The sequence below is a fragment of the Crocodylus siamensis genome, chromosome 12, assembly GCF_052110815.1.
Source record: "Crocodylus siamensis isolate JL-2025a chromosome 12, ASM5211081v1, whole genome shotgun sequence".
Classification (NCBI taxonomy): domain Eukaryota; kingdom Metazoa; phylum Chordata; order Crocodylia; family Crocodylidae; genus Crocodylus; species Crocodylus siamensis.
In genome coordinates, this window is record NC_143406.1 from 5,537,182 (window position 1) to 5,550,921 (window position 13,740).

At 42.3% G+C, this 13,740-nt stretch overlaps 1 protein-coding gene across 7 annotated transcripts in view; it reads right to left on the bottom strand.

Moving 5' to 3' along the window:
* The window catches only part of PRDM2 (PR/SET domain 2), a 121,979-nt gene that overhangs the window by 18,721 nt on the left and 89,518 nt on the right, over positions 1–13,740 (bottom strand). For all 7 annotated transcript variants that reach the window (XR_016438718.1, XR_016438719.1, XM_090024108.1 and 4 more), the window contains one exon: positions 1,280–1,415. Coding sequence is in view for 5 of the 7 variants with exons in the window: in XM_090024108.1 (XP_089880234.1) it covers positions 1,307–1,415 (109 nt within the window). In the remaining 2 variants the exon portion in view is untranslated. The remainder of the gene's footprint in view (positions 1–1,279; positions 1,416–13,740) is intronic.

Below are 13,740 nucleotides of genomic sequence, written 5' to 3' on the forward strand. Positions count from 1 at the left end.
AGCACATGCACGTGAGTAATCACTGCTCGCACGACCATTCATATTTCCTAGGCTCTTGGCTAGAGCTTTGCACTAGTAGGGTTCGAAAGTGGTTGGTGTCCCCATTTCAGATGGGGAAACAGAAGCACAGAAAGATCAAGTGCCATGCCTGGAGTCACCCCACAGGCCAGCTGAAGAGGTAGGGAATGAACACAGGCTTCTCAAGTCCCTTTCCAGTGCTTTAACCACTATGGCAAGGTTTTGCAAAATCAGAACCCGAGCAGTTTTCAGTAAACTTTGACTAATACGTTGGGCTTTGGCAGCCCACCAGTCTAGTCAAAATTTCTTGAGTTCAGGGAGAAGCGAGTCATGCTGGGAGCACTAGAGGTGTCGGGCCACAAGCACCACAGTCACTCTAAGTGTATGTAGCTGACTTCCACTGATTTCCCTCAGCTGAGACTCGAAGCAATGCATTTACAATGTATCATGGCACTGTACTTTTGTATTAAAAATGTCTCTCTACAAAGCAAATATTAAATATGTAAATGAATATGCAAACTAGGCATGATTTTTGCATTTAGGCACTCTGCCAAGGCAACTCTTGGTAATATAGGATTTCAATGCAGCTGCTTTAATAATATTTGACATTCAGCATTTGGCTCTCATGTCCCAAAGGATCTGACAACGCTTCAGAAACTACCAATAGCAGAAATGAAATGCAGCCCCCTCTGAGACCAAGGTGGCAACTGAAGGACACACACAGCACCCTGCACAGCATGTGGCATCCTGCCCTGCATCCAGACCGGAAGGGAATTATGGGCAAAACCCCCTGGCTTTCCCAGGGTTGCTGCGGGCCCTCTCATCTGCCATGCAAGACGTGCAGGAGCAGCACTCTGAGTTTTAAAGCCTGTTTGTTCTCCGAGGCTCATGTACTACACATGGAATGAAAGTCAGTTTACAGGAATATAAAGAGTGCAGTATGCACTGCTGGGACTTGGATGAAAACATGAGTCCAGGTGTTTCAGAGCAGGAGGGCAGCATTTTTCTATGACAAAAGAAAAGAACCAGGACCCAAGAAACCCAGTTCCACCCCAGGCTCTCTCAGTTGCCTTGGGAAGGTTGTTTACCCAACACGTCTTGGTTTTCTCACCCGTGCCTTGGGACAGTACTTATTAACTGGCTGACAGGGGTGCCTGTGAGGCTAGGTTAATATTTGCAAAGCACACTCTGATCTTTGGCTATAGAGATGACATCTGTCCTAAAGTCCTGGTCGGTCTCTTTTACCTGCACACAACTGTACCTGTTTTGGTTTGATGTGCAGAAGAGCCTATTCCTTGAAGAAGTGGGTGGTAGTGCAGTTGGATTTCTTGCATTGCCTGGTGCTGGTGTTATGAGAAGAGGAGGAGGGACATCTAGAGGCCACGCGGAGTCTGTAACTGTATAAAGAGGCAGGAGAAACTCTCACCCACATGTCATATTAGAAACAAAAGCAGAGACAGGGATACAATTCTCAGTTCAAACATTTACCCCAAACAGCTGGCCAAGCTGGTAGCCCATTATCAGAACACCCTTCCTGGCCCTGCTCCTCTGTGTCCCAAACCTAACTGGACTGTAGGCAATGGGAGACCTTCTGGTGACTTCAGCAGGTCTCAGATAAGGGCCCTACGCTCCAGGTAGGCAGTACTGTGAGGCCACTCATGATTTAGACTGTTCTGCCATCTCACCTAAATCGAATTATGGGGTAAAGTGAAAAGGCGCAAGAGGGGTTAGACTCCAGCCTCCCCCCGCATAGACATGGCCTCCAGGGTTGGACAAGCACGAGGAGAAGAAACCAGTGAACAGGGCTCAAACTAATTGCAGCAAGCTACCTGCACCAAACACTGGACACAGTGCCAGGATCCTTTTTTCCCCATATACCCCATGACAGATTTTTGCCTGGACTCTTACGACAATATAAGGAGCTCAGCATTCATTTAGAAATGAACCTTTCTAACCTTTGTGGTCACAAGGAAAAGTTTGAAAACATGACCCATGCACGTGGTAAACACCTCACACCGGAAGACAAGGATAAAAATGACCTCAGCCTATTATTTCTTTAAAATAAATAAAAAATCTCATGTCTTTGAAGTCAACTCCAACTATAACATTACAATCCATTAACATTAGTCCTCAAATAGGAGCAGGATTAGTTTATTTATAGCTTTTGCTAAAACAACACAATAAAATGAAAAATAAAATTGTATAATATATATAGATATCATGTATAATGTAATAGCATTTATAATTTTTGCTAAAAGCATATAATAGGATTCCACCTTCTACCAGTTTAAAAAAAAGACTGAAACAGAACATAGTATATGATAATTTTAAAAATAGATAAAAGCAGCAGCGGAGAACTAAGAGAAACAGGGGAATTCAATTTAATTTTAGCCTTTATTCTTTGTGCAAGTAGTGCAAATACACCTAGGCAGTACAGGACAGACACAAGTTGTTACAGAGAAGCCAATTTTTCTCTTCTTCATTAGTTCAGTATTTAAAAATTTCCACTAATGTAGGTTTTTCAACCCCCAACCCCCAGCTTCCATAGAAGTAAATGGGAAAGGGTGAACAGTTTTCATGCCAGTTCATCAAATCTGAAAAGGTCATCAAAATTTTAAAAGGAAATAGTTCCACCTGCTCTAATAAAAGCATTGTCAGGGATGTCTAGAAATAGGCCATCAAAATATTTTTGTTTGTACTTTGGTCCTCCTGTGGAGCAGCTGCAGTTACCTGAGGAAACTCAAAAATAAAAATGACCAGAAACCGAGTCCAACTTTCATTGTTAAAAATAAAGTTAAATGTAAATCTGAGTTAGAAAGTTCCTTCAGTTTCAGCATTAAAAAAATTATTGTTAGCCCAAAATCAGGAAACACATAATGTTGAATCAGAATGTGTCCATTTAAGTACTGAATAATGTCAAGGACATGCTGTGATTTTGAGTCCTTATTAATGAAATAAAAATACTTTTAACATGCAAGGCATCTGAGGACCGACGGCCACCTAAACATAGAGAACTCAAAAGTCAAACTGCAGAACAGAATGGCAATGAGCCTGAAAAAAGAAGCTATCCCCCTCTTTTTTGAAATTCAATCTAAACCAAAGCACTCAGGTATTGCTACATGGTGCTGCACTATGCACTTAAGACTTATCCTAAGCCCAGGTTAAAGAAACAGGCTGCCGGTTAATAATTGCAGTCGCTGGAAACCCTCAACTGAGAAGGACCGAGCGGCACTACGATTTTGCTATGCTATGCAATTCAACATTTGAATAAAAACAACAGGAGTCCCACAGAGTCAACCAATAAAGAGGGAAGGAAGAAAACTCTTCCTGGTGAAAGAAATATTGCCTTAAAACCAGAGGGAAGTGCTGGCAGTGATCTGTTCAAAAGAACAAATGAATTCTTGCGTTTTAAGTTGTGTGGCAACATAGGGCCTTTTCAGAAAGGCAAAACATTTGGTGCGTCTTGTGACTGCCCACTTGTGCGGGATAGGCCCTCTACTTCTCCCACTCAGCTCCTCTCGTCTTGCAACAAAAGTCATATTTAGAGAAGCTCACGTAAGGATCTCCCACATGGTGGTGCCCTTGCCTCCCCATGAAGTGCAGGGTTGTCTATAGCTAGGAGAGATGACAGCACAAACAGGCGCCGACCTTAATGTAGCAGCCCGGTGTTACACCACGAAAGACAGACAAAATGACGTGGGGACCATGTCCCAAACTCAGACCAAGTCATATGCTTTATCTCCCTCCAGCAAGGACATGTAGGTCTTCAGTGCATCTGAAACTTAAGCAACGTTTATGCAGCTTGTCTTGCCAAGAAATTGTAGTGGATGGGCCAGGGCGAATCCCCGTGTTGTCATGAACAGCTTCAATGCAAAAATTAAAACAGGACTCTACTGATCTTAAATTAGCTTCTTGGGACTCTGGTCCTGGTGTCACGGCTCCATTCTTGAGACGGAGACATCAGTAAGCAAGGAAGAGAGCAGGCAAGATGTCACTGGAAACGAACTTGCTCACTATCCTATATAGTTGTAATTCATACCTTAGCTCTCCAGTCTACACCTAACTCCTTTGGCCAACGTTTGCCTTGTCTACCCTGGACATTTGCTGAAACACTCCCACCAGAGTTACTTCCTCATATGGAACCAGTTTTGTGGCTTGGACCCTACTATTTTTAACATTGTCACTAAATACCTGCTCTTACCATTGCTAATAATAGTAAGGCTAAACTCAGGTGAGAACAAAAGGCTGAAAATTTTAAAGGCATTCATTGTGGAGGCAGTCTTAGTAGTGTGTCAAATGCACAGTATAACAGTAACTCAAGGAACTCTTCTCCTGGCTGCAGGAGAGAGCCCTTCAGAAAAGACACTTACCATGCAGAAAATGGGAAAAGCAGCCAAAATAGTAGCACGTAGCACTTTTTTCCGCTAGTGATGTAGTGGGATTTATATAGAAATAGTTTACTTACTTAAATTTACTGAAGTCCTAAATTGCCTTAAGATAAATCATAAGCCACTTCTTCAACTGAAATAAAATGGCCCACACATGGTGTGCACCATAATACTAACTAGCTAGTCTCTAAGGTGCCACCCTGCCCCAACATAGCAAACCACTTCTCTACCATATGATCTGAATCAACGGAAAATGGAGTTCAGCTGAGCAGTGCAAATTTCTCATGTAAACAAAAACCTACATCGTCTCTTGGCAAATTAGGGGCATTAACCCCAGGGGTGTAAGAGCGATGTTGCAGCTGTGATGGTCCAGAAATTATACGAGAGGCAAGGATTTCTTAGGGTGGCATCTTCTAATGGACTGACTATACTGTTGGGATAAAATTAGAGAGTCCTTTGAATACATGGCATTCTTCACATCTCTGAGCAGAAAGCCAGGCCCAGCATAGTGAAATGCAGCAGATGGGAGGGGCTGAGAAAATTCTCAGGGGTAGCAGGGATTAACCATGTACTTTAATGGGAATCATCATGTTGAAAAAAAGAGAAGAAAGCAACTCATTGCTTTTATAGCATTTTCCATATCTTGAAGTGCTTTACCAAGGAGGACAGGAACCTTATCCCTAGTTTCCAGATAGGGAAACAGACACAGGACATGGAAGTGACTTGCCCAAGGTTATCGAGTCAGTGGCAGAGTGAGGAAATCATAGAGAAACAGAGCTGGAAGGGACCTCAAGAGGTCATCTAGTCCAGTGGTTCTCAACCTTTTTTGTACCAGGACCCATTTGTAAACACCGATGGCCAGCCCCACCCCAGCGCACCTCTATCCTGACCCACTGCCTCCTGCCCCCAGCCCTCCAAGCAGCCCCTTGCAGGCTGCACCTCTGCCAGCCTGCAAGAGAAAAGCCCGTTTTCTACATTTTTCTCCTTTAAAAGGGAATCCCTTTTTAAAGTTTGTTCGCAAACCTTTCATATATTGTTGTGACTCACAGGTCGAGAAACCCTGATCTAGTTCAACCCCCTGCCTGAAGCAGGAAAGGTCTTGTGCCCCCCTATGAAAATTGGACCTGTGACCTTTGCATTATTAGTACCAGGCTTGAAACAGGGCTAAAAAAACGACTCTCCCAAGTTCCTGCCCTGCATCCTCTCTCAGAAGTCTTGCAGCTTCCTGACAGACATGAAAGGTCTCACTTTTCAGCACAAGGTGATATTTTTCTAAATCAAATTTCTGCTTTTTATATCTACCCAAGTCCTTGAACTCTGGCAGGGAAGCAGAAGGTTATGTCATCCAGCTCACCAATTAGGTAAAACAATAGATTGAGTGCATACAACCCTCCTTTACATGTACTCTAAATGCATTTAGGATTTCTCATGCAAATTACCTTGTATTCCCCCCTCCCCGCACTAAAGTGATTTAGACTCTTGTAAAGCGTAAGCCCTCCGCATTACCCAATTAAGCCCAGAAACATCCATCCAGTTACTTATGGGAATGAAGCCCTGGGGCAATTTGATAGGGTTGCTAGATGCACTGAGATCCAGAAGACAGAGATCTTGATGAGATATAATGAATGGAACATTATGGTAACAAAATACCAAGCGTTAGTCCATGGTGCAAAAAGGGTAAATTTTAAAGAGAAAGTGCTGAGGATTTCGAGCTTGACACTATTTTCAGTTAGGGCTCGTTTCCAATTCCCAAATTTAACAACAACTAAACCTGTAGGGTCAGAATTTGGACACACATAAAATCACTTCCTACACTTGCATTTAGTTGTTCACATAAAGAAGGTGACAAACATGCTCCATCATTGCAGAAGCAAACTGAGTTTTTAACTGATGGGGATTGATACCAATAGCTCCTCTATGCGGATTTACATCAAAGCTCCTCTATGCAGCAATTTGGATGTTTTAAGTGAAACTTCTCCAAATGATCTAAACTTCCTGCTTTATTTGCAAAACTAGTTAATCTTTTGAAAGCAAGATTTTCAGTAAGATTTCTGCTGCTTCCTGTTCTTGGTCAGAGCTGAAATACTATGAGAACATTGCACGGCTAAGTTAAATCACTTGCTTTTGCATTGTTTTTATTGGGAAAGTGAATATGTAGACAGCCATTAGGGGACATGAAGAAAAAGCAGCCATTAATACCAGTTGCACAAGCAACACTGCAAACCAGGGAGTTTTTCAAAGTGGAGCAAGTACCTAACAGGACAAAAGGAATTTTATGATTTTTTTTGTACATTTTATTCTATAGCCACTGAGTTAGAAAATAAAAACCACTTCTTCTCTAAGAAAGGTGGGGAAAATGATCTTGAATCATTACACTGTGCTTACTTTGAGAGTTATGATTAATTTTAAAAAAAGGGACAGTGAGGTTAGGTTAGAGGGCAGGAGTATCTTTGCAATCACAGGACAGAGAGGTATACTGCAAGGGCATGACCCAGATAACGTTATTTCATGGTTAGATCTCTCATGAACTACCTAGGCTATAAAAGCCTTTAACTTTGGGAGTTTGGGGTTTTCATTTTTCTAGGGGGAAAGAACAGGGGAGTCTAGCTATGAATGCCCACAAGCCACCATATCTTTGCAATGGTTTCTGCTTCTCTGCTTATTCAGACCAATCCCCAAAATATCTAGGCTGTTTAATTTTCAAGCTCGGCTCCAGGTGTAGGATTTTAAGCGTGCTCAGTATCAACCTAACTCCGGCCAGTCAGTAAAATTCTTACTGACTTCAGAGATGGGATTAACATTTGTCTGGTGCCGAGACCTTTTCAAAATCTCATCCTGTATTTAAAACTTGACGTGGCTTTTGGAACTCTTGCTCCAAGTCTATAAATTTAGATGAGCTGTATCATTTCAGCGATTTATCTTCCTGCCCTTTTAAAGCAGCACACTGAGTTCTGAGCACCAAGAGGTGAAGAACATTTGATCAAACAGCAATCCTCAAATGAGTCTTCTTTACTGCCACAAAATATAATCTGATAGTTTGATAAAAAGCTTTCGCATCTACCAAATCACCCTCCTGGCTGTGGAAAAAGCGTAAGGTTCATTATGTATTATTAAACAGAAAGTATATCATAGATAGGGAACATTCAATATGTGGGCTTTTATATATAGATGTGCTTGCCCTGGGTGAGTTATATAAAGAACTCTGCAGGTTAATACTAAGGGGTTAGCAGAACTGAAACAGCTGCTTCAGCCCTGCAGGTCTTCTTGTATAATTTGCTACACAAAACAATATGCACAGATAAAACAAAACACGCTATGGTTTAAAAAACACACTTTGATGTGACAAATATGATAGCAGTAGTGCAGGGGGATGGTTAGTCAATCCGGTACCCGGTGTGATAAGCGTCATCTTGATTGTCACTGGGGATTAAACCAGGGCCCTGCTGTGTCAAAGGAAGCTAAGTCCTTTAGCTGGTAGCTGTAGCGGAATCGCCTCCTCTGCAGATCAGGCACAGGAGAGGTGACATTAAGAAGAGCAGCAGGTTATGTTTAACTGTGGGGCTTGCGTCCAAGGGAATCTGTAAATATATTAAAACTAGTTCAAACAGCACCTTGATGTAGGAATTGTTAGTCGCATGTCACAGCAGCTCTTGTCATCCTCTGCTGCGTTAACAGACAAACCAGTACCCAAATGAAACCCAGAACCAGTTCTGCTAACATTACATAGCAGCCTCACCACAAGCAAATCAAGCATCTACCAGCTTGAACAGCAATCTGCACCAACTATCCTGGGAGTGAATGCCCTCCAAAGGGTCATGAAGCAGTACAAGGTGCCTATGATTCTCCCACCAGGTGAAGCAAGGACACTGACTTGGTCCCTGCTGCTGCTGCCATTGGCAGGACTCCTTGAAAAGCTTCAGGCAAGGAATAAAGCTTTCTTTCTTCCCCAGAATTTTTAAGAAAGATGGGGGGAGTGGAGAGCCACACTGAAAACAGCACCTGGCCTCTCCAAGATGTAAATGTCTACTTTAGGCTACAGCAGCCCTCACCTGTTCCCTGCTGAGTAACACTACCCAAAGGCTTAGTGCAGACAGTCAAAAAGCCCAAGGCTGAACTGAATCAATCTTTGCAAGTTAGTCTTAAGCTGCAAAGACTGAACTGATAAGTAAGTGAATAGACATTCACTTTTGATTCTGGAAATGAAGCCAGATGCCTGCAGTGGCCCAGGCCAGAGGCTGGGGGGCGCTAGAGCACGCCTCCCTGCTCAGCTGGAGCAGACCGCTTGGGCATAGGCTAGCCTGCCCACCCAGCAAGGAGAGGAGGGGGCAGAGTTTGCAGGGGAGGTGTAAAGCATCCCAGGATGCTGGGGAACTTGAATCTGGAGGGAATCTGAGACAGAATCTGGATATGGGACAGAAGTACCATAAACTGATTTAACCTAAATCAGTTCGACACTACATCCATCCAGGTTTATCTTAAACCAGTTTCAGCCATTTTGAAAGTGGTTTATGTGCACTTATGTTGTATTACAGATTTGAACCAGTTTTTGATCACTTATACTGGCTTACGTGCAATTTCTATCCCTAGCCAAATAATTCAGACAGGAAGAGAGACCGACAAAATGCTCAACATTAGGTGAAATGGACTCCTGGCTCTAGCAGACCTAGCCCAGATGCCAGAACTAACTTCATCACTCCTTACTGATGCCAGATGCAAGTGGCAAGTGCTCGAGCCTCAATGTTCCTTCTCAGAGAAGTGACACACACCTCTGGAAGCAGAAGACCGCATGGTCCCCGAGCCAGTAATGACTCAGAAGAAAGAATCATCTGCTGAAATACCAGTGCCAGATCTCTTAAACTGTTGGCAGGTTCTTGGAGTTCTCCCATTCAAGTAATGATTGGCCAATGCTGCTTTGTAATACTTAACCACAAAGCAGACGTGGCATACCCATTTTGAAATTCGCTACGCTAGCTCCCAGATTAAGATCTACAAATCACTCGCCTTGAGGGGTTGTAACCGTCCAGATGGCAAAATAAGAGCCACACTTCTAAGACCTTCCTTGCTACCCCACCTGATGCTCCTTTAAAGACCCCTGTGTGTCCAGAGATGTTTTGTAACCTAAGAAATCTAGTATTTCCACAAAGTACCATGAATGTTTTTGTGTCTTACTTTGCAGAAGCACAACCAAAACCAAGTTTACAGAAGACACTGACAGAGGAGCAGATCTGCAGATGAAACAAGATTCAAACAACCTCCTATAGGCTCGGAGTAGTGGGGAAAGAGAACATAAGATGCTAATAACTTTCTGTCCCAAAGAGAAGCAAAATGGCATGGGGGTACCTGTCCCAGCTGCTATATCCTGTCAAAAGGATTTTTTCTTTCTCTTGAAAATCCTAATATTACTATTTCACAGAACCAAAAGCTATAGATAGGGCAGAAAACATGTGGCAGTGGTAACTGGAAAGAGAGTTTGCATGATCCTGTGGCAAGGAAAGAGAACTGGAAATCAGGACCCCTGGACTCTGTCCTTGCCTTGGCAATGAACAGCTGCTTAACCTTAAACAAACTAGATTCTCTCCGTTTCCCCACCCATCTTTGGCTTCAGTCTATTTTCCAGCTCTTCTGGGCATGGACAGTCTCTTCTCTGTGGTATCCAGTACAACAGGGCTTTGACTGCAGCTGGAGCCTCTAGATATTACCTAGATTTTAATTATCCACAAAACATTACATTAAGGGAACATTATTCATGTTGTACAGTCAAACACCCAAAATATTAGGAAATGCTGAAGTTAAGGTCACGTGCAACCCCAATATAGCCTTCTTGTGCATATGCTTTCTGGTGCAGTCTTCAATTACACGAATACATATTTTTATACTGTCCCATTCACTGAACAGAATTGACTCACTGAATGAACTGCTAGTTGGTAACTTCTTTCTTATTCTCATTGTTCACTGTCTCTCCATGCCTTATTTACTCAACATTATTCAAATCCTGCTCTGAGGATGGAATCATTAATTTCCTTGCGGGTTTTTTGTATGATGCTTCGTAGATTTGTATCCAAGTGCTTCACAAGCATGAAATTAATGCATCTATACAAAATCCCTGCGAGGCACAGGCATGATATTATTTTATAGCTGGGGAACTGAAGCACAACTCCCATTGGCTTCACTTGCAGTTGCAAGTAACCGGTACTTCTGCAAATTAAACCCCAGAGTATTGAGTTGAGCACTCAGGAAATAAAGGAAAAACTGAATTAGTGACCCACTGAACTTTGATTTGGGTGACTTGCCCAGGATCACACAGGAACTTTGCGGCTTAGCGGCAGGATAGAATCCTGTTCTCCAGGGCAGGACTCACTACAAGACTTTTCCTTCTCTTCCTGCAGTCCCACGCCTCATTCACTGTGCTATACTACACACTATAGTGCACTATACAACAATAAATGAGGCTAGGGTCCTATAATTGCCTTCATTACACAACCCTGATTCACCCCCAATGTAGGCCCACTGTGTGCACTAATCACAGCTGGGGTGCTGGGGGAGAGATCTGGGCATGTAACTGAAGACTGTGCTGTAACATATACATGAAGAGGCTGAACCTGGATGATGTTAATCATGTACTTTGTGTAATTTTGTGCATAAATTTCCCAGGCTTAAAAAAAGGGGGGAGGGGGAATCCAGAAATTCCCTCACATGTATCATACTGAGATGCACAAGGCGTCAGTTGGCACAGAGCCTTTAAAACCACCATACAGACCCTGTCACCAGAAGTCACAGTACACAATGGCAATAGCATGTTATAACCCTTTGCATGCACCGGCACTGATGCGACTTCCACTGGCAGCAGAGAACTAGCAGGTCAAGAGCATGGGCTGCCATTGTAGACGGCAGGGGCCAGCATATTACCTGCCGTCATTCTCCTTTCATGCATCTTCCTCAAGCTTGACCATGTCCGTCTCATGCTTTTCAATGTCCCATTTTGGATCTTTCCCTGAGTTTGTTTGCATCTCGGTCTCTTTTTGTCTGCCCAACCCGTGTCACACCAGAACCTCTGCCTCTGTGTGCAAGAGGGACCTGCACTGGGGATCCACTGGGTCACACAGTGCTTCACTTGACTCAAATTGGCTCAGTTACTTATAAATCTCCCAAACGTTAAATGTTTGCAATAAAATGGTCCACGTCAGCTATCAGACTAGTTTATAATCATAGTGGGTGCTGTAAGAGTCCCACCTATATTCCTTAAATGCTCTGCAACATAAGCAACCTGTCGTTTGAACATATAAAGCATGTAAGGCATAGTAAAAAGCATGAGTATGTGGCAGGGAGTTATACCACACATCAGCTGCTTCAAGGGGGCTACTTCTATACATGCTCTTACCCTATACACATGCTCTTACCCTATAAATAGCTATATATAAATGGAAAATATACAATAGATATGGGAAAGTTATGGAAATGTTAAACAATCAGAATGAACTACGGTAAGAGCATGTGTATAGGGTAAGAGCTATATATAGCTCTTAATAAATGGTAAATGGAAGCTAAACTGCAGTAACTTACTTGTCCTTCCTTCACTGATGTCTAGGCTCTCATGGTTTGACTTCTACTTACCACACGATGCATTACCATGCAGCAGCCAATGTGCACAGTTCCACCCAGCTTTACCCTATGGTAATTTTTTTCTACATTCATACTCTCATGCTCATTTGACAAGGATGAGGAATGGATTATAAATGGCTGAAGACCAGGCCCATTTCATTACTTTTCAGGGTGACGCTACATTATTTATGAAAAACTTTTTGTAGCCACATGCTCCTTTTTCTTTTAACTGTGTCCCCCTATGCTTCAATGTTATGGAAACTGGAAAAAAAAAAAGTAACACCTCACATCAGTACGCCTACACTCTAACTTCTCCAACAACCTATGTTTTATTTTGCTTTATTTTCCTCCATTTGTATATCCCTTCTCTCTCCTGCTTTTCCATTCTTTCCTCTCATGAGCCCTTTAGAAGTTCATTGTATACCACAGAGATAGAGGAACTCCAGTTTGAGAAGACCGTTGAGAGATGCTATGAATATACACCTCTACAAGCTGAAGGTCAGAAGGCTTGAGTTCAAGCACCAAATCCAACAGAACAAAATAACCATTTGCTTTTCATACTATGATCAATTATTCAACTAACTTACTACTACACACTAAAACATGGTTTGTGTCACCACCCAAACCTCTTATAAAGATCAATTTTCTTATATATTTCATTTCAGACTATTCATAGTGTTCTGCAGGCAGTTTTATGAATAAATTGCATGTCGTTACTCCAGGAACGTACTCTGAAATGGCTAACCCATCCATTTCCCTCAAACTAAACTCTCATATTCACCAGGCTCTTTACACTACTAAACCAGATTGTGGGGTTGATTGATGCATGTGAAACCTGATCGGTGACGGCAATGAAAAAGGTACTCTATTGAATGTGCAATGTGACATTACGCATGCTCTAGTTGAGTGGTGAAACCAATTACAAAGTCTATTTTATACATACATACATACACACACACACACACACACACACACACACACACACACACACACACACACACACACACACGCACGTTTCCCCTGGACAATATCACAATGAAATAAAATACCCTTCAAATTTCCAAAATTCGGAAAAACTATTTGAAATAGACAACTATTTTCAAATGCAGGTACCTAGAATACGGATTCTTACTCCTTAATAAACCCTAAACATTTTTTTTTAATCCAGATTTGGTGGCCTTTCAGGGACAACACAAAAGACTAGTTAATCTTTGCTTCCAAGAGCAATGAAAGGGTAAAAGGGATAGCCTTTTTGTCACTGGTAGGTTGGCTGAGTATTAGAATATGCTATTTCTGCTGGGTTGTTGTAGGATTAATTGGGTGTCAGGACATCTGAAGCTGTGTGTAGACACCTTTTTATTATAATTTCAGTTGAAATAAATATATTCAAGGCACTTTAATACAGTGGCCAGATTTCCAGAGATGCTTAACTGTTGTATGTCCTAAAGGTTGCAATGACTTTTGTAGCTCCTCCATTCTTTTCACGCAGATGCTTAAATAGAGATTTAGGAACCAACTATAGGCCCACAGGTTGGAGATTTTCCCAGGAAGCTACTGGCTCATCTCTACTTACAGTTTTTCTATGAACTGTGCCTCTCTATACCAATTGGAAACCAGAACAAAATTTGGACACCATTAAAACTCCCCAGGGAAGTAGCTCTACCCAAGCTGGGATTTTCGAAAGCTTCAAGGGTTTTGTATAGGCACACAAACACCTTATCACAAGCAAGTAAAA